Source organism: Bidens hawaiensis, unplaced genomic scaffold, assembly GCF_021521415.1.
Source record: "Bidens hawaiensis isolate Kalapana, Puna unplaced genomic scaffold, B.hawaiensis_p1.1 tig00002553_1, whole genome shotgun sequence".
NCBI classification, from domain to species: domain Eukaryota; kingdom Viridiplantae; phylum Streptophyta; class Magnoliopsida; order Asterales; family Asteraceae; genus Bidens; species Bidens hawaiensis.
In genome coordinates, this window is record NW_027491139.1 from 1,115,288 (window position 1) to 1,143,286 (window position 27,999).

General features: G+C 34.9%; 3 protein-coding genes and 1 pseudogene across 8 annotated transcripts; 1 reads left to right on the top strand and 3 right to left on the bottom strand.

The window, feature by feature from the left end:
* Positions 1–1,979: 1,979 nt before the first annotated feature.
* Positions 1,980–5,009, bottom strand: LOC143620338 (plant UBX domain-containing protein 11-like). Of its 4 annotated transcripts, none has more exons than XM_077092040.1 (9): positions 4,990–5,009; positions 4,426–4,525; positions 4,266–4,318; positions 4,083–4,164; positions 3,899–3,964; positions 3,674–3,741; positions 2,736–3,498; positions 2,409–2,654; positions 1,980–2,325 (listed from the first exon to the last, which is right to left on the bottom strand). In XM_077092040.1, the coding sequence occupies exons 2-9, from the start codon at positions 4,523–4,525 to the stop codon at positions 2,093–2,095; spliced, it is 1,611 nt and encodes a 536-aa protein (XP_076948155.1). In that variant the 5' UTR covers positions 4,990–5,009; the 3' UTR covers positions 1,980–2,092. The 4 variants fall into 4 exon arrangements, with proteins under 4 accessions (XP_076948155.1, XP_076948154.1, XP_076948153.1 ...); XM_077092039.1 differs by lacking the exon at positions 4,990–5,009 and adding an exon at positions 4,723–4,744; XM_077092038.1 differs by lacking the exon at positions 4,990–5,009 and adding an exon at positions 4,597–4,662.
* An 11,663-nt stretch (positions 5,010–16,672) lies between these two features.
* On the top strand, positions 16,673–20,656 carry LOC143620341 (PTI1-like tyrosine-protein kinase 3). Of its 2 annotated transcripts, none has more exons than XM_077092043.1 (8): positions 16,673–16,706; positions 17,417–17,594; positions 18,517–18,761; positions 19,341–19,467; positions 19,554–19,827; positions 19,911–20,043; positions 20,132–20,218; positions 20,314–20,656. In XM_077092043.1, the coding sequence occupies exons 2-8, from the start codon at positions 17,501–17,503 to the stop codon at positions 20,434–20,436; spliced, it is 1,083 nt and encodes a 360-aa protein (XP_076948158.1). In that variant the 5' UTR covers positions 16,673–16,706; positions 17,417–17,500; the 3' UTR covers positions 20,437–20,656. The 2 variants fall into 2 exon arrangements, with proteins under 2 accessions (XP_076948158.1, XP_076948156.1); XM_077092041.1 differs by lacking the exon at positions 16,673–16,706 and adding an exon at positions 16,938–17,056.
* A 322-nt stretch (positions 20,657–20,978) lies between these two features.
* Positions 20,979–23,483, bottom strand: LOC143620340 (polygalacturonase-like; annotated as a pseudogene). The gene is made up of 3 exons (XR_013151323.1): positions 22,618–23,483; positions 21,651–21,941; positions 20,979–21,492 (listed from the first exon to the last, which is right to left on the bottom strand). The product of XR_013151323.1 is annotated as a polygalacturonase-like (transcript).
* Positions 23,484–24,350: 867 nt separating this feature from the next.
* On the bottom strand, positions 24,351–27,960 carry LOC143620342 (chitinase-like protein 1). Its single transcript, XM_077092044.1, has 4 exons — positions 27,807–27,960; positions 25,752–26,139; positions 24,910–25,069; positions 24,351–24,771 (listed from the first exon to the last, which is right to left on the bottom strand). The coding sequence occupies exons 2-4, from the start codon at positions 26,128–26,130 to the stop codon at positions 24,354–24,356; spliced, it is 957 nt and encodes a 318-aa protein (XP_076948159.1). The 5' UTR covers positions 26,131–26,139; positions 27,807–27,960; the 3' UTR covers positions 24,351–24,353.
* Between the last annotated feature and the right edge of the window lie 39 nt (positions 27,961–27,999).

The following is a 27,999-nucleotide window of genomic DNA, read 5'->3' on the forward strand; positions in this document are numbered from 1 at the left end:
AAATCGCCCAAATTGTAGCCCCACTACACATGGCCTAATAATCACATCATATGCGATCAGGAGAAAAAAAGATGAAAATATTAATAATTTTTGTGATGAGAATGATGATGATTGGTGTAATAAGATGGATGTATGCATCACTCCATTAGCTCCTGTAGGAATGTACACGCGGTAGAAAAATTACGTCAATCGATCGAGATATGGTATGCCACAAGTGAATACTTGCGACAAGAAATGAATCCTAATTTTCGGATGACCGATCCTTTTAATCCAGTCCATATAATGTCTTTTTCGGGAGCCAGAGGAAATGCATCTCAGGTACATCAATTAGTAGGTATGAGAGGATTAATGTCGGATCCCCAAGGGCAAATGATTGATTTGCCCATTCAAAGCTGAAAGAAAGGAAATCTATTAGTTATTCGTTAAAGTTTCATTTATTCAATGACCAGAATTAGACGGGGATATATCGCTCGGAGACGTAGAACAAAAATTCGTTTATTTGCATCAAGCTTTCGGGGGGCTCATTCAAGACTTACTCGAACTATTACTTAACAAAAAATAAGAGCTTTGGTTTCGGCTCATCGGGATAGGGATAGGAAAAAAATCCATTTTCGTCGTTTGTGGATCACTCGAATAAATGCAGCAATTCGCGAAAGGGGGGTATGCTATAGTTATAGTAGATTAATAAATGAACTGTACAAGAGACAGTTGCTTCTTAATCGTAAAATACTTGCACAAATAGCTATATCAAATAGGAATTGTCTTTATATGATTTCCAATGAGATTATAAAAGAAGTAAGTTGGAAGGAATCCACCGGTTAAACGGAGTTGCCCGAAGAATGAACTCCGGGAAGGTCGAATAAAAAAGAAAATAAAAATGAATAGAATATGAGAAAATATGAGAAAAGAAAGTAGTCAAAATAAAAATGAATCAACGCGTTCAAAAAAAAATTTCTTCTTCCCAGATTCTTCCTTTTTTTCTTATGACCCGAGAATTCAATCCGGATTCTTGGATTTTGACCACAAAATAGAAATCCGCGTTTGAGAATTCAATCCGGATTCTTGGTTTGAATTCAAGTTAATAAAGAGTAAACCTACCTTTTTCTGCCTCTAAGACTAGTAGTTCTAGTGGTCGACTGCAAGATGTGTCAATGGGTATGTCTCAAGAAGTGGCCAACAATGTTGAATATTGCAAAAAAATATGAAGGTCCTACATAAGACCCTCCGTAGTAGGGCGCTTCTCACCCTTGAAGCGCCCGGAAACACCGCCCCGGGACGCTTTGGGGGGGCGGGGGGCTCTCTACACAGCGCCGAATGGGGGATGAGAGGAGGAATATGATTGACTTGCTTTATTTTTTTTCCTTTTTATATAAAATATAATAATAAAATGTTAATGAGAAAATTATTTGAATGTGCTCCATCACTATAGCCCTTTTAGCCAAAAAAGCTCTTTTGTTGACGTACCGTCATATGTCACACAACACTCACAAAGAGACTCCATCCACTACACATGGTCTAATGACATACTTTTGTACTTTTGCTCTAAAAATATTCTTTTGAGGCCAAAGGTTTTACTTTTAAGTCATTTTACATATATCAATATATCACGTCATGTGTCATGATACGGTGGACTCATGCCTCCTGATAGCACCAAAGTACCACCATGTGTCGTCTAGCTATTGATTTTCTTAAAACTAAATGCACTAAAACGATCATTTATAAAAAAAAAAATATTATTTTGTTTAAAACAGGTGGCCAGCTAGGATATTTTCCTATTTTTTTCCTAGAAACATTATGGAAGTGTATCTTAATACATGAAACCTCCTTATCGTTGTATTCATCGTATTTACACAAATTTGAATCGAGACATTGCACACTAGATGATTAGATACCAAAGCAGGCCCCTTTTGATCGAGAAAATTGCTTTTCATGGACATCTAATAACAAAGAAATGTAAAATCACAGATGCAACATACTGATTATAGTCAGAACAGCATAATTATTTCCCGCACTTTATGAGATGTAACATATACGTAAACAAACTTTCGCAAATAAACATATAACCAACGTGTTTTTATAAAATTATAACTACTCACTTATTGTCACCATCACCACCATATTCAGTTGAATTACCATTCCAGAAAGCATTTTGGCCTTTAAACTGAGCATCATCTTCATCATGCTTCAACGTGTGAATATTGCTTCCACTTCCAAATCTAGATGCATTCGGTTTATTGTTTTTACTAGTTGATGATGTGTTACCGCTTTGGTTTGATGTCACAAGGTAGGATCTCCTGCTTCCAGTGTTTTTCCCTTGTGGTGCACCTGCACGTTAACAAATTAACACCTTCTACAATGACATATTTGACTAAATGTTTAGCATTCACTATTCAACTACTTTGACTCACCATAAGTTGAGGAATTTGCAACAGCATCACCACGACCACCTAAATAAGCCAAGGGATTCACATATGAAAAATATCGTCTCAAAAGCGAGAAATAACTTTCACCATTTGAAGATCCAGTGGGATCCACAGATGCTGACGTGGCGGGTGAAGATCTTCCTTTGTGCGGCCCGGAGCCTTGGAGATGTGGTACCACTATTAATGCTTGTCTATTAAGCAGACTTAACTCTGTTAAGGTTTTGTCTAAATCTGCATTTTACTTTTACAATATCAATAGATGACTAAATTTTTTTCAAAGAAGGGTAATCAAGTAAATTCAGTTTAGTATACCTTGATCAGTGAAAACCTTGCGAGGATAAGGAATTGCCAGATCATAAGATCCAATGCTACTTTCTTGATGTTCATCCACATAATCTTTGACCATTTTTAAAGTGTTTGTAGGTTCAAATTTCTCTTGTAAACTTGCACCACCAGGTAACCGTATATTTAAAACAATATCAGTTGATATTGTGGAGTCAAGGTCTGAATTATTAACTTTCTCGGTTTCAATAGTTTCAGACTTTTCAGGCTTTGGTTCGTGTTGACTAACGTTAAAGGTCGGTTTTTGTTCAACTCCAGATTCACTTGCACTTGGGATCACTTGGTTTGTAACAGGCTGTTTAACGTTATTTTCAGACTTTCCAGGCTCTGCTTCACGTTGACTAATATTTAAGCTCGGTTTTTGGTCAACTCCAGATTCACTTGCACTTGGGGTCACTTGGTTAACTGGTTCATTAGTTGTTGTAACAGGCTGTTTAACATTATTTTCAGACTTTTCAGGCTTTGCTTCATCAGCATTTAAGCTTGGTTTTTGGTCAACTTCAGATTCACTTGCAGTTGGGGTCACTTGGTTAGCCGGTTCATTAGTTTCTGTAACTGCATGTTTAACACTACTTTCTTCCAACTTTTCTTTGTCATTATCCAAATCTTTTTTGTCCACATAAGCACTAGCATTAGTAGTAGTGGATGGCAAGGAAGAACTTCCAATTTCACGTGCTACCGAAGGAGCTTGTTCAGCTTGTCTTGAGGCAAGTGCTGCAGTCAAGATTGTTTCCTGTATATGAAAATGCAATTATATCTTAATTAAGTTGATAATGTCATAATTGAGTCAAATCATTGACACAACAAGAGCTGCTTCTGATAAGTGATAACAACTGTGTCAACTCAACTTCATAGTGGAAGTATATAATGCTAATTCACAGACTACACAATGAGAATGCATAAACAACCTGAACGTGAAGACTCAACCATGCTTTCTCAAGAGTAGAAGCCAGAATCTCAGCACTGACAAAGCCCTCTGTTTATTTATTAAAGCAAAAAACAAATAGAAACTTAGTAAAGCTAAAAGTAATACAACCAAAAGAAAGGGCAATTTCATATATAGCCTTCACAAAGTTCAAAATCTCCTAATATCATCACTGCCCTTTCAAAACACAAAAAAATATATTATTTACCATTTTGCCATAGTTGGAGGCCGGTATATCCAATAGCTGTTATACAAGGAGCAGGTTTTTGTGGGTCTATTCAGATTGATGCAAGGAATGCCACAGAAGTATAAAAGATAAACTAAATATAGCCTACTTTTAATCACGAGGGCTTAGTGATAATGATAAAATCTTTGAACCAAATAAAGGATACAAATTGCAGAAAACTGAACCGCATCCGTGCTTCCTTCTAAAATGTGCAGCAAAATGCAGTACTTTGATATTGACTCTGCCACCTAAATGCAACCAGCTGTCATTAGACCATAACATCTTCCCAAAATTTATAGCATATGCTAGCTCATATCAAAATAGAACATGATATAAAACATTAACTTACACTTGATTCTGACCAAGTAGACCTATCCAAAGAGATCGAGTCTTCATTTTCTCCTGTAAATACCAAAATCAACTCACTTAAACAAGAAACCGATAAAAAACCGAGTTTGTCTGCATATCTTTTGGTATATAAAGATTAGTGCAAGAAATTGAAATTATACCTGATATGTAAACTACAAAAAGTTTTTTCTGTCTTTTGGCTTCGGTGATTGCTTCATTAATAGAGCCTTTGAATGCAAGAGACGAGACAGAGCGTTCCATCTGTTTTAAATACATAATAGTCAATACTTTCATGTCATTAAGTGACACAAACAATAACCTATATTACATACACTAACTAACTTCAATCCAAATTTTACACAATTCAAATCAGTCGAAAACCGATACGAATCAGTCAAAATCACAGCAGTTCAAACTAAGAGAAGCTGAAATTGAAATGAGTTTAATTTGTATCTAACCGATTATTATGGAGCTCAGTTGTACAGCTCTGAGCCCTAATTCGTAAGCAATCACAATCACAATCACAATCAGCTACAGACAAGTAACCTAATTTTTCTCAATCGATAACTGACAGTAATTGAAATTTACAACCGTAATAACGAACGCAATTTACACAATTGAAGATAACTATCGATCGTAATTGGATTAGAATCTACAAAGTAACGAATAATATTATTCGATTTGAGTGAATATTATTATTAGGGAGAAGAGAATAGGGTTGGTACCTTATTAAGGGATGGATTTGTGGCGGTTTGTGAACTTATTACTTTACGGTGTGTGTTTTTATGGATGCAACAACTCTATGAAGAAGAAGAAGTCTTCTTTTATGGGCGAATTGTAATAAAAACAAATTTCTTTAATTTAAGATATATAATAATAATAATAATAATAATAATAATAATAGTTCTGGTTGATTCGATTTTAGGTGGGTAGATAAGAAAAAAAACAACGATCCAAATGTCACGATTAAAAACCTATGAAATGAGTTAAACCTGTTTCACTTGTTTATGACATGACTAACACGCTTAGCTTATCGTGTTAAATATGTTAATAGGTCGTGACAGTCCATAATTTTTTTCTTAAGTTAATATACTTTTAGAGTTTATAAATCACTCAATATTATAAATAAATATAGGAATTGTAATTTTGATCACTTCTATTTTATTATGTTAGTTGTGTTTACTGTTTTCATGATTAGCGGTTATGTTAGTAATTGTGTTAAGTGTGTAGTGTGATTCATGTTATTAAACTACTAATATTTAATCATGTTAAATTTGTCATGTTGTGTGAATTGTGTTATAAACTAGTTACATTTAAGCATGTTAAATATAAGATTGCTATTAGACCATCCGTAGTCATGCGTTGTGAGACGCGTTTTGGAGTATAACGCCGGGGGCACACCCCCACCCCCCCTCGGCGTTTTGAGTTTTTTTTAAAGCGTTTTAGATACAACGCGTGAAAAGGCACAAACATAAAAAAAATGACCGTTGCAATATGCCCGTTGTGTACCGTTGGATTTTAAAAAAAAATTATTAATTAAATTTATACTATAAAAACAAACCAAACTCATTTTTTAACACATTACTCTCACTTCTATACCAATTATATTTTTTACTCAAATATTTCTACCAAAAAGTTTCCGAACAACAACCAAAATATTCTCGGTTTCGGTCAATATGCCCGTCAAGGCAACCAAAATCCACAACCGAACCAATCTACCACCCCGACGCCAACCGTACCGGTCCCGCATATGATTGACCGGCAAATGGTCGCGTACATTGCATTTTTACAAAACTCTATGCCAAATGCGGTGTCCGGTTTCCAAAACCCAACGACAAACATTTTTGCCGATTCGGGTTCCCAACCCGTCCCGGAGACCGAACCCGAGGTCGAGTTCGTGCCGGAGACACAACCCGTCCCGGAGACCGTAGGCGGTTCGAGCCAACGCGGACGTCCGAGAAAACACGCAAAGAAGCCGCCGGCGAACCTCGGGTTAAAAAGACGGTGATACCGTCGAGTATCGACGAGTGCGTACTATGTGCTAGTGCTTGGTGCGCGATATCGGAAGATGCCAAATGCGGTATGTTTTTAAAGTACATATATATTTTTTTAAATTTGTTAAAACAATCATTGAACATGTAATGTTTTTATTTTTTTTAGCGAACTATCAAAAAACGGGGGCATTTTGGCACAAAATTAAAGAGTTGTTCCACGACCTTGGCGGGGACTCACGTCGAGAAAAAGATTCGTTACTGTCGAAATTGGGCGACATAAACACCAAATGCATGGGTTTCCATACGGTTTATTCCCGGATCAATCGAACGAGGAGTAGCGGTGTCTCGGACGCGGAAGTCATGGAAAACGTGTTGACAGAGTATCAACATAAGGTCTCGGGGGCCTTCAACTACTTTGGCATTTGAAAAGACCTGTTGAGGTTTCACCCAAAATGGGGCCAGGATGCCGAAGCCGAAAGTGGTCTACGTAAAGAAAAGTCTAAAAACATCGTCTTCGGCTGATCCAGACACGCCCCGTTCCGACGCTCGAAACTTCAACTTAAGCGATAATGATGCCTTGAATACTACCGAGATGCCTCGGCCGGGGGTAGAAGAACCAAGGGCAAGGGAAAGGGGTCGCTTCGTCATCGAATCCCGAAATGGATAGTCAATTCAAAGAAATGAACTCTCGATTCCGAGATTTACACGAACTTGGAACCGAACGACTTAAAGTAAATTTGGACGCCGTCGAACTTCTTAAAAGAAATGAAATGGACAAAGACATCGAGATTTTATCAAGTGAGCTAACCGAAGCCGACCCGAGAGTCCAATCTCTAAAAGCCGCTCGACAAGTGAAAATTTTAGAAAAAATATAACATGTAGTTTTATTAGTATGTTTTTTGTAATTTTTTTTTAATTTGATGTCTTTTTTTTATTTTATTTTAGTTTTTATTTGGAAGTTTAATATAATTTTAAATTTTAAGTTTATTTACTTAAATGATTTATTATTTAAATGATTGGGCGCCACGTGGCGCATAACGTCTGGGGATGGAGAGTTAAGACTACACCTGTTTTGGTAAAAAACCATAACTCTGACTGGGCTTCACGTAGCGTATAACGTCTGGGGGTGGAGGGTTATGACTACTCATGGTCTTAGAGTTAATTTGCCTTTATGCTTAAGTGAAACAAATCAAAAGGTATTGAGCGTATTTTAACTAAAGCATAGCTCTTAAATTGTTAGACATACCAGTGCATGCATGATGCATATGAACTCTTTGAAAATAATTACTTTTTAGATATAGAAATAATACTCAGGTTAATTTAATAAAACTTTTGATTTTATGTAATAGGTGATAGTTCTTTTAAAAATATATAAAAGTTATTTTAAGTTATAAAAAAATCAATAGAATGTAAAAAAGGAAAAAGAAAAAAGGGGTCAACAATTGCATTTGTTCCTTTCAACCATAACTAGCTTTATTTTAAACCAAAAATTCATTTACTCAGTGGCATACCCTTTCACTTGTTCCTCAAGTTCAGTACCAGTATGATTATCAATTGGATTTAACAATGATAGTCTTGCTAGTGTTTGAATATCCATCTTTGGAAGCCTTATGATTTATTTATTTACCAATATCTAACTGGTTTACTGTCTGATCTAACTTATTATAAACTCACAAGATTCTCCATCATATGTTCATCTAATAGAAAATACAAGTTGTTTCTTAGTGAGTAGAAATGGTTCTAACATATGGTGATTCATGGTTGAGAGGAGATATATAGATGTACTAACCTATATGCCCGTGTGATACACGGGGTAAAAAATTATTTTCAAAACATATTAATAAATATAAATAAACGTAGATACCGAACACGGCAAACAAGATAGCATGTAATTTTAAATTGTAAAATCTTTCAAAAAAGAACTTGTAATTCTGTTACAAATCATAATTGCAACTTACATGATGTATCTAACAAAAACTAATGCAAACATAAAATAAATGAGAATTGAGTTATGCTTGACACAGTGGCCTGATTAGGTGAGTTAAAGTCTTCATTTTTAACCTGCACATAGAAGAAAGTTAAGTTTTTTAAGCATAATTTTATCATTTACAGATTCTTTTTCAATTTCCAACCCCCCCCCCCCCCACCCTTTTTTTTTATTTGTAAAGATTTAAACCAGTAGACACGTACCATATGTTGCTCAAGTGTGCTAGTAAGTAGTATCAATAAGTTTGACCAATCTACGTCAATAACATGATTCCCACAAACATTTGGATCTTGTTTTGGACCGCAAAATGTTGTTAACACTGTAAGTCTACTTCACGTTTTAACAAAAATAGTTTTCACATATATCTATATTAATTAATTCAACACTTGGATTCAGGGGCGCAGACAACTTCTGAGGGACGGGTTCGGCCAAACCCGTAAAAGTATTTGTTTTGAGTGTTATATATTAGTGGTTTTTTGACATCGAAGGCGTAGAAATTCCAACATCAAACTCGGTCGTCCGTGACTCGAAATTTTCCGAACCCGTAGGAAAAAATTTCTGGCTACGCCACTGCTTGGGTTATTAAAAAATTAATAGAGTTGCTTGCAAATTGTTATCATACTGCAACCACATATGCATATTTACAAAAGGGCATCAAAGCTGATAAAAAACATGTAAAATTGTAAAACATGTTCTAACATATGGTGATTCATGGTTGAGAGGAGATATATAGATGTATTTTTCATGTTTCAAACTTTCAAGCGTAGTGTTTTCTATATGTTCTGATTTCTTGATACATTCTGTCTACGCATTAAACGATAAAAATTGTAAAATATATTGTTGGTTATAGTAAACAACATAAAGTTTTCTAAATTTTTAGAAAGATCCAAAGGTAAATCAATAGTTCATTACATATAATAAATATAAGTGTCATGTAGGTGGGAGACATTAAAAGACAAGTTTTTAAGAGTTAGACATATTAAAAGACAAGTTTTATAGTTCAATACATATAATCGCAACGTGGAGACTTCGGAAATGCAGGAACGAGATGGAGTTCGATGCTAACTTTGTCCATGCAAAGGAAGATGTTGGAGCAGGCTCATAAAGGAAGACTCTTTGTCCATCCAAGTTTTCTTTGTTAAATTGGAAGAATTAGTTTGATTTTAACATTGGTGATATGGTATAGTTATGCTTGTTATCTCAGCCTCTTGCTAGCTTCTCTTTTGGTTTTATAAAATGAGTTGTTCAAAAAAAATATATGATCACAATACTCTTGTGCTATACACATCTCCATGCATGTTTGTCCCGTAACTAAAATACACGTTTTCAAAACAAAAATCCAATTTCACTCATGCAACTTTTTTGTCAAACCGTATTAAGCTATTCACATTTAGATGCATGATAATTATTATAATTAATTAATACCCTCTTATTCTAAGATTTCAATCTCGTTAAAAACTCTAAACTTATATGATAATTCGTGTATATAATAAAAGTTGAATGAAACGTGTAATTTTTATATACACTTTTGATCTAATATCGAGTTTTTGAGAATATTAACTTTTTTACAACGAAACAGAAATGCCGCTAATTCGGATAGCAAAGATAAATCTTTTAAAATACCAATACACGCTTTTTAAGGAAGAACTAGTATTTCGACCCCCCCCCCCCCCCCCGCAACGCGGGGGGTTATGAAACCATAAACTCAGATGCTGGTGATCGAGAATCAATTGAATCTTCTCAGTTTTGATCATTATGGCTTTGAAAAATGACGAACTAAACTGTCAAACTAAAAGCATATAATGCAAGATATTGCTTAAAAGAAAACAATTTTATTATTTAGACATTGTGCATACATATATACAGAAAGTTGAATAAACAAATAGGAAATACGTTTCAAGAACTTCTCATCAAATATATAAGTGAACTTAAAATTGCCTCAAACTTGTCTACTGAACAAATCAAATCAAATCATAAGAATGCTATGCTCCCATAGAACAGTTTCGAGGTTGAATATTCGCTTGACTTAATGCTATTTTGGGCCCTTAATCAAGTGATCCATTTTCTTGAACAACTGGAAGCTTCATATTTGCAAATTCCTTAGTGAACTGCTTCATGCTTTTTATATACACTTGTACAATACAACACATATGGTAGGATCATAAGATAACACTAAAATATTACAAAGGAAATGACCCATTTTGTTCTATAGCTTTTGTAAACATATCATTCACATACTATTTACAAAAATACAAAATTGTGAATCAATCCATTTTGGGTCAGGCCAACCTAACCAGTTTCGACATGCGCCAAATAAGCGCACATCTTGACCGACCTATTCCAACCTTCACCATTTTGTTATCATATTTACATACTATTATACTAACTGTTTATAGAATATAAAACTTGACAAAATACATTTCAATCCAGCCCCACCTGGCTTAGTACAAAATGTGCCAAAAAATGCCTATCTTGAAACGACCCATTTTCACCTGTTGCCCGATCAATCAACATACCTTAAGACGGTCTCCAGCAAAAGACGCAAGTATGTTTTCTTTTATTCTGAGAATATCCATAGAACTGATGGCATTTTTTCCTAGTATTCCTCTTCTAAAGCACAATAAAGCTAACCAAGTTCTTCCTTTAATCGTAAGAAAGTGGAGTTGGTTGATTAAAGATGATTAAATTGGCTAATTCAAATGCCTGCATAGAAGAGGTGTGTAAGGGAAGAGATATAGCAAAAGCAAACTAACCTTAAGAGTGTGCACATGAGAAAAACACTACAGCTTAGATATATATCATATAATATTATGAGTTCTTAAATAAACATAAGCAAATGTATATCCACCTCCAAACCAAGTAGCTCATGATGACATTGAAATCAAACTGATAAGCGATTAAACCTGCACAAAAAGAGAAACTTATAGTATCAAATGACCATAAATCTTACAACGATTATATTTAAATAACTAACTTAAAACAATCTTAAATAATCAACTGATAATTGTTTGGATCCAAAACAAACATTATTCAGTTTATTCATTTATGCAAATGGTCCATCCATTCTTATTTCTAAAGCAACCATTGTATAGGGTCTAAGTGTATCACTACAAATTCCATTCAAAGGCAACACAATAGTATAAAAACAGAGAGCAAATACTAATCTTTGAGCATACTCTCCTAGTGAGTTATTGCAAAGGTTAACTCCACCTGCTGCTGTTTCATGGGCATTTTTTAAAACAATATGTATATGGTTACCGATTATAAAAATCAAATCATTTGACTCTCTTTCATCATTACATAACCATTTGGTCTCCTAATGGCAAACCTCTGGTAATTAGAAATAACATAGGATAGACATTTCATCGGACACCTTATGAGCACGAATTAAAGCTACAAAGTAATAGGGAAGAAGACAAATAAAAAGCCTAATATAAGGAATTAATCAGGTTGAATAGTTAAAAGATGAGAATTTCAGTACACCCACCTCATCGCATCTTCAACCCATCACCGATTATATGATCCACCTGCCGAATTCTCTTCCTCTACCACCTCGATGGTGCTGCGATGCGATTGAGTGATTTGATTGTATTGTAGTAGAGATTGCAACAAAAACGAACAGTAAAACTCTATTGTGATCTTACAGAGGAAAGGAAGACTAACCTTTTGAGAAGATCATAAAGAACGATCTCGATGGAAGGAAAACATGCCGAATCTGGTTATATACCATGCTAATGTTTTTTTTGCATGCTAAAAGAGTCCCTATAGACCAAAAGATTTCCTCTCCTGTACTACTCGGATGTTAACTCGGATGTTAACGGCTATCTCATTATTTTTTCACTTTCATGCCAACTTATGCAAAAAAGGCTTTTGTGAGATAGGTTTCATTTGAATCAAAGCTAACTCAAAGTCTCAAACCCATTTAGATCCCTATATTTGGTGTAACGTTTATGTCAATGTTAAAACTTATATAACACATCACTGACTATTTTTAGGCTACCACACTATCAATTGACCAATTCAATCTCAAAGTTGACATTACTTCAACTCAACTTCTTAAAAGAAATACCAAATATGCCCTTAACAATATGCAATTTATATTTGTAAGTTTCTTTGAATCTGACCCAATTTCAATTAACGTCTAGCAGTCTAAACCTCATTTGAATTACAAATGTAATCTATTTCAATTTAACTCTAGTAGTTTAAATTATTACTAAAGTAAACCTGCAGTGACCAACTTTGACCATCAAAAGTCTACTGCAACAATTTTGACTATCTTTAATCAATTTGGGCTGTTATTTAACCTATTTTCAGTTTAAAAAAACACCAAATAACAGCCTTTAATTTAAAAAAATGCTTCTGATCAGCAACAAATAAAGTTAATCTGCCTAAAAGGTATGATCCAATAAATGTGATTAAAGTATCTTCAAATTAGAGGCATATAAGTACTGAAATTAGACGACGCGATATTTAGGAACTAATGCATACTCGAATCGTAGCATGAACCAAAACTATCCTGAAATTAAGACATGCACGGCCTGACAGTCATCAGAAAAGCTTCGCAAATCTGTAATATACAAAAATCAAACTGATAAGGAAAACATTAGCTCTAATCAGAGGTTACATAAGTACTGAAATTAGATGTTACAATATTTAGGAACTAATACATGCCCGAATTTAATCACGGACAAACATTATCCTGAAACCAAGACATGCCTGGTCATGGATAGGATATTGATCCCAATGTTAAATGAATGACTATCAAACAGATACACAGATACAGGCACATCATCATCACAGTCACATCAACGATAAAACTGACGTTCATCAAACTTTCAAGAGTCAAAACTAACTGATACATACGAAAGCTATGGAGTTTCAGACGACGGAAACATGATCATCATAACCGTTTATCAAATAATTCCATACTCAGATCATCATGACAGTCAAATTCTCATCGGTTGTACGTGTAAATGAACGTGTAAGCCAAAGAATACAACGAAATAAGTACAAACAACAATGCACTCCATATAACTGTTTAAGCACCAATGTGAAGAGATGGTACAATCGTGAGTGAGTGACAACCAAACTTAAAAATAATATATAAACAATGGACTTAACAAACAACATATCATTTGTTTGTACACAACTTGCACAAAAATTAATAAACCATATACAACAAAGCCAAGGCGCTCACAAAGTATCATCATAGTCGCAAAATTACTGTCGAAAGGTGTAATAAAAAAAGGCTCAGAACCATATTATGAGTACAATAAAAGTCGACACGCCGAAGACTGAATCATCATCACATCCACAAGCCAATTTATCTAATCAAATTAACCCAAATCTATGTTTCGAAGGCCATTGTCTACCACTATGATGAAGCTCAGATGAGGCCAGGTTCATCATCACAACAAACTAAAAACGTTTTCAAGAAATGGACCATCAAGTAATCGCGTGCATAGGTGGAAACAAAGTGTAGAAACACTTAAAAAGGCCAAAAATAGCCATACCGCGGAAGCAGCCACATAAACGCCCCTTAAAGTACCCAAAGCAAACGGATCCGACCACCATTGAATCCATAAACATCCAAAAATCAGCACTATAATGAGATTAATCTCATCATTTCAGTTCGTAATAAGAGAAACTCCAACAAATACACACATTCGCCAAATTAGAACTTGCCCCGTCACCTGTTCGATCAAATCCCAAAGTAAAAAACGAAAACCAATATAAAACTACAAACACCAACCATCTTATCAGTTTGATTCAACAGAGTTGGTTACCATTACGTGAGCCATATCCACAATAACAGATTTGAAGGTGAATGTCCACCGAAACCAGGTCCGCGACCTTGCAAACAAAATCAGCAGCGAGTCCATAAACCCTAGAAATGTCTTTTAAATATCAACAAACAAATCAAAGAAAAAAAAAGGCAAAACTAAGAACTAACTGCTTACTCGAGACCACCACTGCCGTTGATTAGAGCTCCAAAACGAAACCCGACAACGGCCATCATCGATGGAGAAAGCAGATTTAGAAGTCCAATGAAACATCACCATCTTACCTCCGTCATCTCTGCTGCCTAGGATTCAAAAATGGAAGCCGACAACGACCTTCATCGGAAGAGATGAACGTCGAGAGAGCCTTTCATTTGCAGAAGAATATGAAGGGAGAGTGTGATAAAGAAATACCAGAGATAAACAAATATCATCAGACAGCTGTTTTGTTGTGGAGCACACACGTAAGATACCGTAACACGTGGAGTGTTAGACAAAACGGTACACAATGCACAACCAATTGTACAACCTTTAATGCACAATATACATAGTTCATGGCCAAATGTACACCATCTGATGCACGATTTGTGTCAAAGAAGTTGTAATTTAATATATTGTATAATAATACATATGTGAGAATAGTATTCTACACTTGCAACTAACTGATCCATAATTAGGGCTGTAAACGATCCGAACAAAGCATTGTTCATGTTTGTTTGTTTAGCATTAAACTTGTTAATAAACAGTTCATGAATGCTAACCGAACAGAAAATCTTGTTTGTTTTCATTCGTTAGGGAATTAAACATGTTCACAAACGCAAACGAACATGTACTATCTAAAAAATAAAGAATAACAACATTCTTCTTTCTTAATAAAAAACATTAGACATAATCACATTAATTAAATATAAAGTTAAGCACTATTATAATAATAATAATAATAATAATAATAATAATCCCTCACTCATCGGTTTAGTTAGATTTGTTATTAGCTAAAGCAAAACTTTATAAAACAAACTACTAAAGCTATATGTAGTGGGCATGGGCTCGAACGAATTGCGGGCGCGAAGGGGCGAGAACACCGCCCCCACTAGGCGATATGTGGGCGAATTGGGGCGGGGGCGGGGTTCTTTTATCGCCTGGAAGAGATGAAGATTATTATTATTATATTATATATGTTTATTATATTACTATTGTGTATATATATGTATATGTATATGTATATGTATATATATATGTTGTGTGTGTGATATATATATATATATGTATATGTGTTGTGTGTGTGTATATATATATGTATTTGTATATGTATATATGTTGTGTGTGTGATAGATATATATGTATATATATATGTATATGTATATATGTTGTGTGTGTATATATGTATATGCAAAATGAATCCTAAAAACAACCCGAACCACCCATTCCCTCCTTTCGGTCAACACCATCATTCGCAAAACCAACTGAACGTGAACTTACAATGGATCCCGATGAACCTAAACCAACCGAGCTATCCGTTTCAATTCCCGACCCGAACCTAAACATGTACGCCAACCGAGCTATATGTTTTTTTATATTTTTAGTTATGTATTTTTTTGTATTTCTTTTTAATTTTAATGCATATTTATTTAATTAATTGAAGAAATTGGTTTTTATTCGATTAGTTTAATTATAAAAAGAAAATAATAAAAAAATGTACTGTGGGCCCAATTTGTAGCCCCTACACCATTACACCCCAAAAACAAATTCTCACCCCATGCTGACTGGGGCGCCACGTGTCACAATTCGCCTAGTGGAGGGGCTACAAATGGGGCCCCTTCACTAGGCGAATTGTGACACGTGGCACCCAGTCAGCATGAGGTGAGAATTTATTTTAGGGTGTAATGGTGTAGGGGCTACAAATTGGGCCCACAATATATTTTTTTATCATTTTCTTTTTATAATTAAACTAATCAAATAAAAACCAATTTCTTCAAATAATTAATAATCTGCATTAAAATTAAAAATAAGTACAAAAAAATACATAACTAAAAATATAAAAAAAAACATATAGCTCGGTTGGCGTACATGTTTAGGTTCGGGTCGGGAAATTCTAACAGATAGCTCGGTTGGTTTAGGTTCATCGGGTTCCATTGTAAGTTCACGTTCGGTTGGTTTTGCGAACCATGGTGTTGACTGAAAGGAGAGAATGGGTGGTTTAGGTTGTTTCTAGGATTCATTTTGCATATACATATATACACACACAACATATATACATATGTTCATGTTCGTTCATTTATTCAAACAAATAAAATTTCTTATTCGTGTTCCTTCATTTAATAACATAAACGAACTTTTCGCTAAACATTTAACGAATGATTCATTGAACGTTCGATTCATTTACGGCACGTCCATAATATACAAGGAAATTACATTATTATCACATTAGTGCTGGAATTAAGATGTCGGTCAACAATACACAATTATGTTGTCAAAATAAATAAATAGTTGAAATGGGTCGTTTGTGTTGTGTTGTAAAACACCGCGTTTTTGTATTAATGGTAATTTATAAATTTAAGTCCGCTGTCTGTCCTTTGCTTATCTGTCTTTCACCAATCTCTCTCTCTCTCTCTCAAGAAACACAAAACACACAACAAAGCCCTAATTCAATTCAACCATCCAAAACTCACACCACATCACAGGTAAACCCATTATCTCACTTTTTATTATTATTATTATTATTATTATTATTAATAAAAATCGTTACTTTCGGAGATTTTGAGGAAGATGGGTTTCTTGTAATTAAGCTGTCTCGTTCATTCCGATTGAAAGCAACCCGTCCAGTTTCTTCCTCGTAATATTCCAACACCGGATCTTATTAATAATTGTTAAATCAATTTAGTTTCCGTGTTGAATAATTCTTTGATTTCCCAAATTAGGGTTTCAGTTTTTTTATTTATTTAAGTTGTTGATTCAATTGGAAAGAATTTAGTTTTCTGGGTCTGATTTGAACACTGTAATGGTTACATGTCGTCATTTTCGTGGTCTAGTGGTAAGAATTTGAGGCATCATCAAAACTTATATAAGATCTGTTTCAATTGACAATTATTATGTTGATTGTATAGTGTTCAAAATGACATAAAGTTATGATCTTTATTGTTTTTATGATCCAATTTATATATTATTATGAAACTCTTTTTTGTATTTCTGCCTATATTGCAACTTCAGGATCCAATTTAACTAATTAACTATAGTTAAGAGTGAAAAAAACTATTATATTCTGAATAATCTGAATTTTTTCAACGTATATGCCGTCGAAAGTGATTATCACGACTTCGGGAATTTTAACTTATTATTTTAAAGTTGTGTATTGATTAGTATGATCGTATTAACATGTTTGATGGTTATGTAGGGTTATGTGCCGCCACCTGGATACTTTATACGTTTGGTGAAAACAAGGACTCGAAAAGGTTTAACTTTGAGGAAAAGAGATAGGATGCGGAGGTGGTTTTGTTGTACTTGTCAAGTCGAAGAGTCTTACCCGTCAAATGACAATGGATTTGCAAAAAGCCACAATGATCATGTTGATGGTATGTTTAATGTTACTAGTTTAAAGAATGCCTAATGACGGAATTGCTCTTTTTAGAATTTGAATAGACGAAAATATCCTTATAGATATGGTTTTAATCGTATATTGAAAGTACTTTAGAGGCCACCCAAGTAAGTGTCTGATTTTGTTTATACCAAGATTTAGAGGATAAATTGCCTCATGATTAAAAATCTAAAGTACCCTTCTAGATATGGTTTTAGCCGTATACTGTAAATACTTTAAGGCCACCCAAGTACGTGTTTGATGTTGTTAATACCAGATTCAGATAAACAAATGGCCAATGACGAGAATGCCTTTTTAATTTTTTGAATGACCTAAGTACCCTTCTAGATTTGACTTAAACCATATATTGAAACTACGGGGAGGGTTTATGTACAAAATAATCTTAACGTGAGAACGTAGGAAACGATACCAATCTACCAAAAGTGAGAACGTAGGAAACAATACCAACTACAGTACCAATCCACATAAGCAATGCTGTATAATAACTAAGAAAAAAATCTAATAATAACAACAGAATCAGAATTAGAAACAAAATAATAACAGCAAAAGAAAAAAACCTAATAATAACCACAAAATGTAAATCAACAATACTTATAGCGTCTCATTCTCATAATCGAAAATCAGCAAATACGAACAAAAAATAACAGCAAACACTTAAAAAAACAAGCCTAATAATAACAGCAAATTGGTTCTCACTGGTTTTATGTTAAAAAGTATATGTATTTGATCCTGAAACTTGCAACTACTTAACAGGCCACCCAAGTATGTGTCTGATATTGTCTATTATACCAATTTTAGAGAAACAAATGCCTAATGACTAAACTGCCTTTTTAAATGCTGAAAAGATTAAAGTGCCCATCTTGATATGGTTTTAATGTTTTTATCTACATGTAATGCAGGACAGCACAAAGTTCAACCTCCTGTCAAACCTGATGCACAAAAAGCAGTCCCGGTAATCGAAGTGCCTGCACTTTCACTTGATGAACTGAAAGAAAAAACCGAGAATTTTGGATCAAAGGCGTTGATCGGTGAAGGTTCATACGGACGTGTTTATTTTGCAAATTTAAATAATGATAAAAGTGTGGCTGTTAAAAAGCTTGATGTTTCTACTGAAGCTGAATCCAATAACGAGTTTTTGACTCAGGTAATGTATTAAATATGAAACGACCAAAATATCCTTGTATCATCACCTATGGAAATTGATCTAATGGGTTTGGTTCCAAACTGGACTACAAACCGGATACTATGAGGTTTTAGAGGTGGCAAGATGGTCAAACGGGTTTGGTAACGGATCAAAATGGCCCATGCCGAGTTGGGTTTATCTGTAAACACCTTTTGTCTATTATATTATTATATATATATTTTTTTCTAAATTATTAATGCATTAAGTAAAATGCTACTTGAACAGTTTTACTACAAAAACAATTTTATTACATCACAATAATAGTATAAATCTTATTGTAGGTTGTATGCACTTTCGATAGATTTTGGTTGACTTTTAACTCGTTGACCCATTTCTTGTGTTTGCCCTTATCTTAATTTTAAATTTGACCTTTTTTTAAATGAAACACAAACCAAAATACTAAAGATGTTAGTAACCGGTCAAGATTGCCACCTGTAATCAGGTTGTTTTAATTTGGGTATTTTGAACCTAAAGCAAAATATTTTCAACATCACATTTTTTTCGTTTTCCATTTTTTAATAAAAGTCTTTTCTATTGAAGGTTGCAATGGTGTCTACGCTGAAACACGAAAACTTTGTTGAGCTGTGCGGTTATTGTGTCGAAGGAAACACACGCGTTTTAGCTTATGAATTTGCAACCATGGGATCTTTACATGACATATTACACGGTATGAACACGTTTTTTTTCCATTTTATAATGTTGTTTCATGGGGTTAAAGTTTTTAATGTGTGTGTATCTGTACCTAATAAACAGGCAGGAAGGGTGTGCAAGGTGCACAACCGGGGCCCGTGCTTGATTGGATGCAAAGAGTAAGAATTGCTGTTGATGCTGCGAAAGGGCTTGAGTACTTGCATGAAAAGGTTCAACCTTCAATAATTCATAGAGATATTAGGTCTAGTAACGTCTTATTATTTGAGGATTTAAGAGCCAAGATTGCGGATTTTAATCTCTCAAATCAAGCTCCCGATATGGCGGCTCGTTTGCATTCTACTCGTGTTTTGGGTACTTTTGGATACCATGCACCAGAGTAATCATTCTAAACCCTTAGTTAATTTGTTATAATAGTTATATTATTATTTAGGTAAATGTATTTATTATATTTTTATGTAGGTACGCAATGACTGGACAGTTGACACAAAAAAGTGATGTTTATAGCTTTGGTGTTGTTTTGCTTGAGCTTTTAACTGGTCGGAAACCTGTGGATCACACTATGCCGCGTGGACAACAAAGCCTTGTGACTTGGGTGAGTCTCTTTTTTATTAACACATGTTTTTTTATATAATATAAACAAGTTGAATTTATTTATATATTTTTGTTTCTTGTACATATAGGCCACACCTAGGTTAAGCGAAGACAAGGTTAAACAATGTGTTGATCCGAGGCTTAAGGGAGAGTATCCTCCAAAAGCAGTTGCAAAGGTCTCTTTTGGAATATTATTATTGCTTGTTAATAATGACTGACTAACTAAATAAATAAATAAATAAACTAACTGACATTTGTTTTGTTGATGTAGTTGGCGGCTGTGGCGGCTTTATGCGTGCAATATGAGTCTGAGTTTAGGCCTAATATGAGCATTGTTGTGAAGGCTCTTCAACCACTGTTGAAGGCTCCTGCACCAGCAGCTCCAGAAGTATAATGTAAAAAAGCTAAGAAGGTTAATAAACGAATTTGTGACCGTTGATTTCCTCAACAGGTTTATGGTAATTTATGATGGTGGCCGTAGATTTTAGTTTGATTGAGGCATATATATTTTGATTTGAGGATATGGATGTGTGCTTGTGTTCAGATTGGTCTGTTTGATATATTATACATCTTTTGTTTGTCAAGATTTGTGAGATAATTTAAACCTGGTTTTATGGTGACATGTTATTAGTTTTAAGTGACTTTCTGCTTATTGTCAGCACATAAATATGTTATTAGTTTTACTTGGTCTACAAGTAAATCTCGATTATTTAAATAGCTTAATGACATTATACACACCAATAAGAGTCGCGACCATGATCAAGATCTTATTGGCTCAATGACAGGTCAACTCTGGCAGACAGGTCATATAATGGGATAAAGCGGGTTCGGGTTTATGCAGCCTACAGGATATGTTATATGATGGCTATCTTCATTAAAATACACCTGAGGTTACATACAAATACAAATACACTTTACAACACGTTGACAACTTTTTCTTGCTTACAAGTTCCAATCACTCGAAGCTTTAAACTGATCAACGATCTACCTAACTAGTTAAAGACAACTTGTCGGGTTAAGTATGCCAGATGCGGTCCCAGCAGCATACGCGCAAGATGACACTGCAGGTTTATTCCCACGAACATAGTTAAGGTTCACATCTTGTAACCTTATTCCACTGCATGGGTTTCCCGGACTACAATCCAGTTTAACTGCCACTTGAGTGGCTGATGTTCCATGGATATCCTCGTACACCACGTCCTTGATCTTAATGCCCGACACCTGATCCGGACAGTTGTTTTTATCCGGGCAGTACCTTTGCTCGATGATAATCGGGTTACTAACATTGACCATAGTGACATGCTGGAAAGTGGCACCTGTTACGAACCCATGACTAGCCCTTGCCCATGTTTTTATTCTTACACCGTTTTGAGTTCCTCTAAACGTTGCGGTTGATACAGTTATGTTCTGTACCCCGGGTTCATCCAAATCCCACCCTAGACTTCCAATGCTGCAACCAAATATATATCAGGATATGTTATTTGTTGTTAATAAAGTTATATAAAAACTAAAATAGTATGTACTTGGAAATCACAAGAATATTTTTTAACAAACTAACGGGTATAACTGATACCCAACGAATTGGGCCAGGTATGGGACTGGGATTACCTGATGCCATGACCAGGGCCACACGCCACGCCCTGGATCCAGAGGTTACTATTGCCAGGGCCTATAGATATACAATCATCTCCTGTGGCGATTTTAGAATTCAAGATGTTGACACCGGTCGATGATATCAAATGGATGCCATCCGTGTTCGGGCTGGCACCGGATGCTGATATGCTCACTCCTTTCAGCGTGGCAGTGATGCATGCATCTAACAGAATGTGGAACATTTTGGCTGTTAACTGACTTCAACCCGCTTATAACAATGTTCTTTGAGTTGTATATTCCCAGTGTCTGCATAACACCAAACTAATATTCATTTCTATGTACATATATCATGCGGTTATATAACCTTAATAAAGATTCAAGGAAGTACACAGACAAAACCGAACAACCGAATTTAGATGACTTATTAGACATTAGTAAATGGTCTAATCTAAAAGATTTAGGTTCAAATGTGTAATAATCAACTAACGATGAATTAACAAAAGCTTGGGCTCAAAGTTTCATGTCCAAAGTTTTCAACCCCAAATGGTCAAAACAAATTCGAACGGATTTTAAAATCTCAAAAACTGAATTTTCGGTTTTTGGTTCGAGGGGTCGGTTTAGAGTTCAAAGTTCAAACGGAACCAAAAACTGAAAATTCAGTTTCTGAGTTTTTGAAAACCATTCTTTTTAGATATTTCGGTTTTACCATTTGGCTTGAAAGTTGTGGGCCGAAACAATACTGGATCAAAATAATAAATTTGGGCCCAAAACTTTTGGGCTATATTTTTTTTCTTAATTAATAATTAATTAATTATTATATATTTAGGCTAAAAATATTTGAGTTAAATTATTTTTTAACCAAAAACTCAGAAACTGAATTTTCAGTTTTTGGTTCGGTTTGAGCCCAAAACCGACCCAATCAAGCTCCAACTGCCCATAATGCCACATAGTTTGTCAAATTATCCATAAATAATAATATTACCGTAGCTCCGGACGGACAGCTTTTGCCCGAGGTTTTACAGGACCATAGAGAACCACCTCGGGCATCGGGGGTCCCACCCGAGATGGTAACATGGTTGACTCTATGAAACCTGATCCAGTCACCCGAGCTAGCAATCGCGCCATAATCAAAAGGCGCAACAAGTGTACCATAGATCTTTATCGTGATGGAACTACTTTGACATCTTTCACCAGCAAAAGTGATGGCAGTTGCAAGCAGGTAGGTCCCAGTAGGAACATATATAACCGCCGACTTTGTAGAATTACACGCAGAAGACCATGCACTGAGAAACGCCTTAGTCGAGTCTGTGTTGCCATCGCCTTTGGCACCGAAACTTGTCACATTGTATGTAACCTTTGCTGATGCTGATAATGAGACAAGTGCAATGATCACAAGGAAAACAGTCTTCATGTTACCTATGTTTTTTAAGGATATTTGGATAAAGACCAAACATGATGTGTATATATATACATATAGGTGTGTATGCATTAATGTATGTAGACACACCTGATATGATTCCTGATTATGCTTAGTTCATGCATTATAGAAATGAACAAAATGATATGATAGTTGGAGTTGGAAGATCGTGGATGTTTTGTATAATCATTTATGGGATTAACTTATGATACACAATGATTGTTATACGATCATTGATCAAGTAATAAACTATGTGGTCGACTATTCAAGTCATTGACTTTACAAAAATTATCATTTAAGGCTTTAAGCACAAAGCTGATAGGTTAACTTTTGTTGATCAGTTGGTGTCTAATATTTTTTGAAGTACTTATACATGAAAACTCAGTATAATTTAAAAGAGCTCGAGCTCGAGCACGAACTTGGTTTATTTAGAGGTTAATGTCTAAAGCTCAAACTCGGCCTATTATTAATTTTTCAAACTGCCTCCGCTTGGGCTCGAACCTTCTTTTATTCATTGAATATTCAGTTATTTTACTTATATACAAATAAAATTACTTTTATATTATTTACAACTCTATAACAATAATATTTATTATTTACTTTTTCTCACGAGGTATTCTTGATACTCAACTAATGGAACCTTTGGTCATTGGCAATTCAAAACAAATTTATGGGTAAAGTTGACAATATTGGTCAACTTAAAGAGTCGGATTTTCTGCCTCATTATCATCAATGGCTCCATATGATCGACCTCATGACAAGTTTCCACTCTCCAATCAAGCAACCAAAAATGTCGTGAGCTCCTAGCGGACAATATTGGTAGGTAAGAGGGACGAGATGTTGCATTGCACATATATAAAATTGTTTTTTTTTCCGGTTTGTGCGCGTTCGTTTTGGACAGGACTAACATGGATTTTGATAACACTAATCGTTACTTGTTTTGTTTATAAATCAACATGACATCAAAATGAGCATATATGATATCATAGTATGTTACCAAAAGCATTGCACAAATTGGTAGTTTTAAAATTTCTCATGTAACATACTAACATGTCTTGATACAAATTTATTATAAGTTATATAATACAAAAGCAAACACAAGACAGATAATCTGAACAAACTTATATATAAGATTCAGTCTTTATAATTCCAACTTAAAAACCAAAAACATATCTCACATAATAAATAACAAACCTTTAGAAACAAAGAACTATGAACCTAGATTCCAAAGCATGCACCTATTATTTCATTCAAGATCCAACGGATTGACAAGGTCTTTTGACTTCAACTCCAAGGTCAACTCAACTCGAAGCCGAGTCTTTAGTAGTTGACGGGTTAAACGGTTTCTGTTCAGCACACGTAAGCACTTCATGGGGCCCGGCTTGCTCTCGGCCCACACCCATCAAGTCAAGATAATACAAGTAATGTGTCATGATGGTTTCCATGTCATCAATATCACCTTTGCCACATGTGCGTTCACCATATAGGATGTTCATGGTGGTCCCAAACCCAGGGACCCGGTTGGACAGCGTGTCGTTTTTGGTGGGCTTCCAGTTGCCCACCATGACGTCATGGGCCGAAGGCTGGCCCTTTTTCAATGGAGTGATCCATTGAAAGATTGCAGCTTGGAAGGCTAAAGTGGCGTTTTGTTCAAGGTATTCGGGGTGGTGTAAAAGGTCAACTTTTAAGTTGTCGCCAAGGTATCCATAGTTGTAGTTCCTGAAAAACAGCATGACGGTTAGGGTTAAAACGAAACTAAAAAAAGTGACAAATAAAAAAGTTGGATCTATTTAGTTACTAGGTTTTAGAATAAGTGACATATAATTAAATTAACATAAGAAAAAAAACGACTCATACCAGTAAACAGGTAGAGCACCACGACCAAAATATAAAGCTCCAGGAGCACACGGGTAAGTGTATTTGTAGTTGTCGTCGCAATAATCTTGCATAGGACTCATTTCTTTGTTGTAGCATAATCCCCAAGCAGAGGGCCCTCCGGTTGCCACTCCATATCCACCTAAACCATTTACAATACCAATTAAGATAACACAAACTCAAATTGACCTATTCTTAGGTAGGGGTGCAAACGAGCCGAGCCAAGCCAGATTGGGCTCGGGCTCAGCTTGTTTACAAGCCAAACCTCGCGGCTTAATACTCTTAACGAGCTGAATGTTGAGCCAGAGCCACCTCCTTTATTTTAACGAGCCAGCTCTGATGAGAGAGCTGTAGAGCCAAGTTTACCTTGGTTCGGGCTCGGATCGTTTATCTAAACAAGATGAAATATTGAGCTTCAGCCATCTCGTAGCTCGTCGAGCCGATCGTTTAATTTAACGAGTGAGCCAACAAGGCAGCTAAACAAGCCTATCGAGCGAACTGAAGAGCCGAGCGAACCTTGGCTTGGGCTCGGATTGTTTATCTTAATGAGCCGAAATGCTGAGCTGGAGTCAGCTTGTGGCTCGTCAAGGCCGGTTGTTTATTTTAAAGAGCCAGCTAAACAAGCCTAACAAGCAAGCCAACAAGGCAAGCTTACCTCGGCTCAGGCTGGGCTCATTTAAAAACAAGCCGATTTCGAGCAAGCTTTTCTCGAGCGAGAAGCGAGCTTTTTGAAAAGCATTATATTTAAGTGAATGGGTTAAAACTCAAAACCACCACCTCTATGCATAAAAACGAAAGTCAAACCGTTAAAAGCATGAACTTACAAGAAGTTTGACTTCCAACATGAGCAAGAAAAGCAGCAACCTCCAACATCTGTGTAGTCTTGTTGCCAGTAGTACCAAACCCTAGAGGCTGATAAATGGCTGAAGCGGTGATAAACGATTTGAAATCCCAAAAACCAACTGCATGCGCGACTGGAGCGTTTCTTTTTGAGAAAAGATTCTCAAACTGATAATAATCAAAATACTGAGATATTGTGAGGTTGCAGCAATATTGTGACCATCCTTTACATTCCCAACCCTGATCACAAACTTTTTTCCCCTTGATTTTTTTAACCACTACGGGTGATGTGTCAGCATTCGCGATTGAAATGATCATAAACATTAGAGTTATCACCAAAAGACACACGTGCTTTGCCTCCATTCTTCTCGGCTGCAAACGAAGGAACAAAAACAGAACACCAGATGATAAATTAAGCTCGTTTCATGTAAAAGACATTAAAGAAAAAAACAAAAATTAAGAGATCCCCTAGATGCTTTTGAGTAAACAGAAAAACATATATTAAATTATTATTACTCAGTGATACTTTAAGATCTTAAAGTGAGAAGATGATACATGAAAGTTGAAATTCCAGGTAAGAAGTTAAGTTTTTGTTTCCTTTATATTTGTTTTTAACAGAAACGAATCTGCAAATAGAATATAAAATTAAGAGATACCTAGATGCTTTGAATAAATACAGGCAAAATAAATCAAATTCCCAGTGATGAATTAACAATCTTTTCTTTGTATATTATAGAGTTGACTAGTGAATACGACCGAAAACTTAACACACAGTGATGAATTAAGTTGTTTCTTTATTGGGGTTTTGGTCAAAAGATAAATAAAAGAATACACCCAGTAAAATAAAGATCCTCATTTTATCTGCCCATTTGACAAAAATTTCTTGGAAAAAGGTATAATGGAGATTTTGAGAGGGAAAAAACAGGGTTTAATATGAATCGCAATTGGAAATTATCAGAAGATATATAAACCGAACCAATTAAAAAGAAATCAAGTTCCTTTTCCTGATTATTTGTGCACTTGGTGAAACATGAATTAGAGAGACCCGGATGCTTAAAACAACTGATTATTGAGTAAAAATAAGTTTACTTTTAGAGTTTTAATGTAAGTTTTGAGAAGAAAACACACAATTTAAGATTAATCACGGTCGGAAATTAGCAGAACAATACAAAATGACCAATAATCAAGCTCCATTTCTTGAATATTTGGCCATTTGGTGACAATTTTTTGAAAGAAAACAAGACCTAGAAGCTCAAATTAACAAAAACAATACACCCGTTGACGAAATTTGATTCTTTTTAGGGTTCTTATGGAACTTTTGAGCGAAAAACACAAGCTTTAAGATGAATCAGGTTCCTTTTCTTGATAATTTGGGCATTTGGTGATTTTTTTTTCTTGAAAACACCTAAATCACATAGACCCAACTCCTATATAAACAATTAACATCTAAAACAATAAACCCATCAACAAATTTTGATTCTTTCTAAAGTTCTAACTGAAATTTTGACAACACAAAATTTAGATAAATTAAGTTCCTTTGATAAATAATTAGGGCATTTAAGTAAATTCTGCTAGAAAACACAAAAATCACATAGACCCAGATTCTATAAACAACAATTAACATCTAATTCAATAAACCCATCAACAAATTTTGATTCTTCTTAAAGTTATAACTGAAATTTTGACTAAAAATTAGGGCATTTGGTGAAATCAGCTAGAAACCACATAAATCACAAAGACCCATATACTATAAAGAACAAATAACATCTAAAACCATAAACCCATCAACAAATTTTAATTCTTTTAGGGTTCAAATTAAAATTCTAACAAAAAAAACACAAAAATTAAGATAACTCAAGCTCATTTCTTGATAATTAGGGCATTTGATAAAATAAGCTAGGAAACACATAAATCACAAAGACCCAAATCCTAAAATCAACAATTAACAACTAAAACAATAAACCCATCAAAGAAATTAGCTTCCTTTAAGGGTTTTACACACAATTCAAATTTCAAGAAAGTATATAATATGCACTTACTGAGAGTGGAGACTTTAAAAAGATCTTATTATTATTATAATTATTATTTGATCATTAAAATGCAGGTGCTGCTTTTTGTATAAGAAAATCTTGCTTGTGGGTTTGTTGTTTCTTTGCCTCCAATTCAATGAAGGTGTGAAAATGGACGGTGGAGATTGAGAGATGGGGTTCGGTTGATGCGTTTACATCGTTG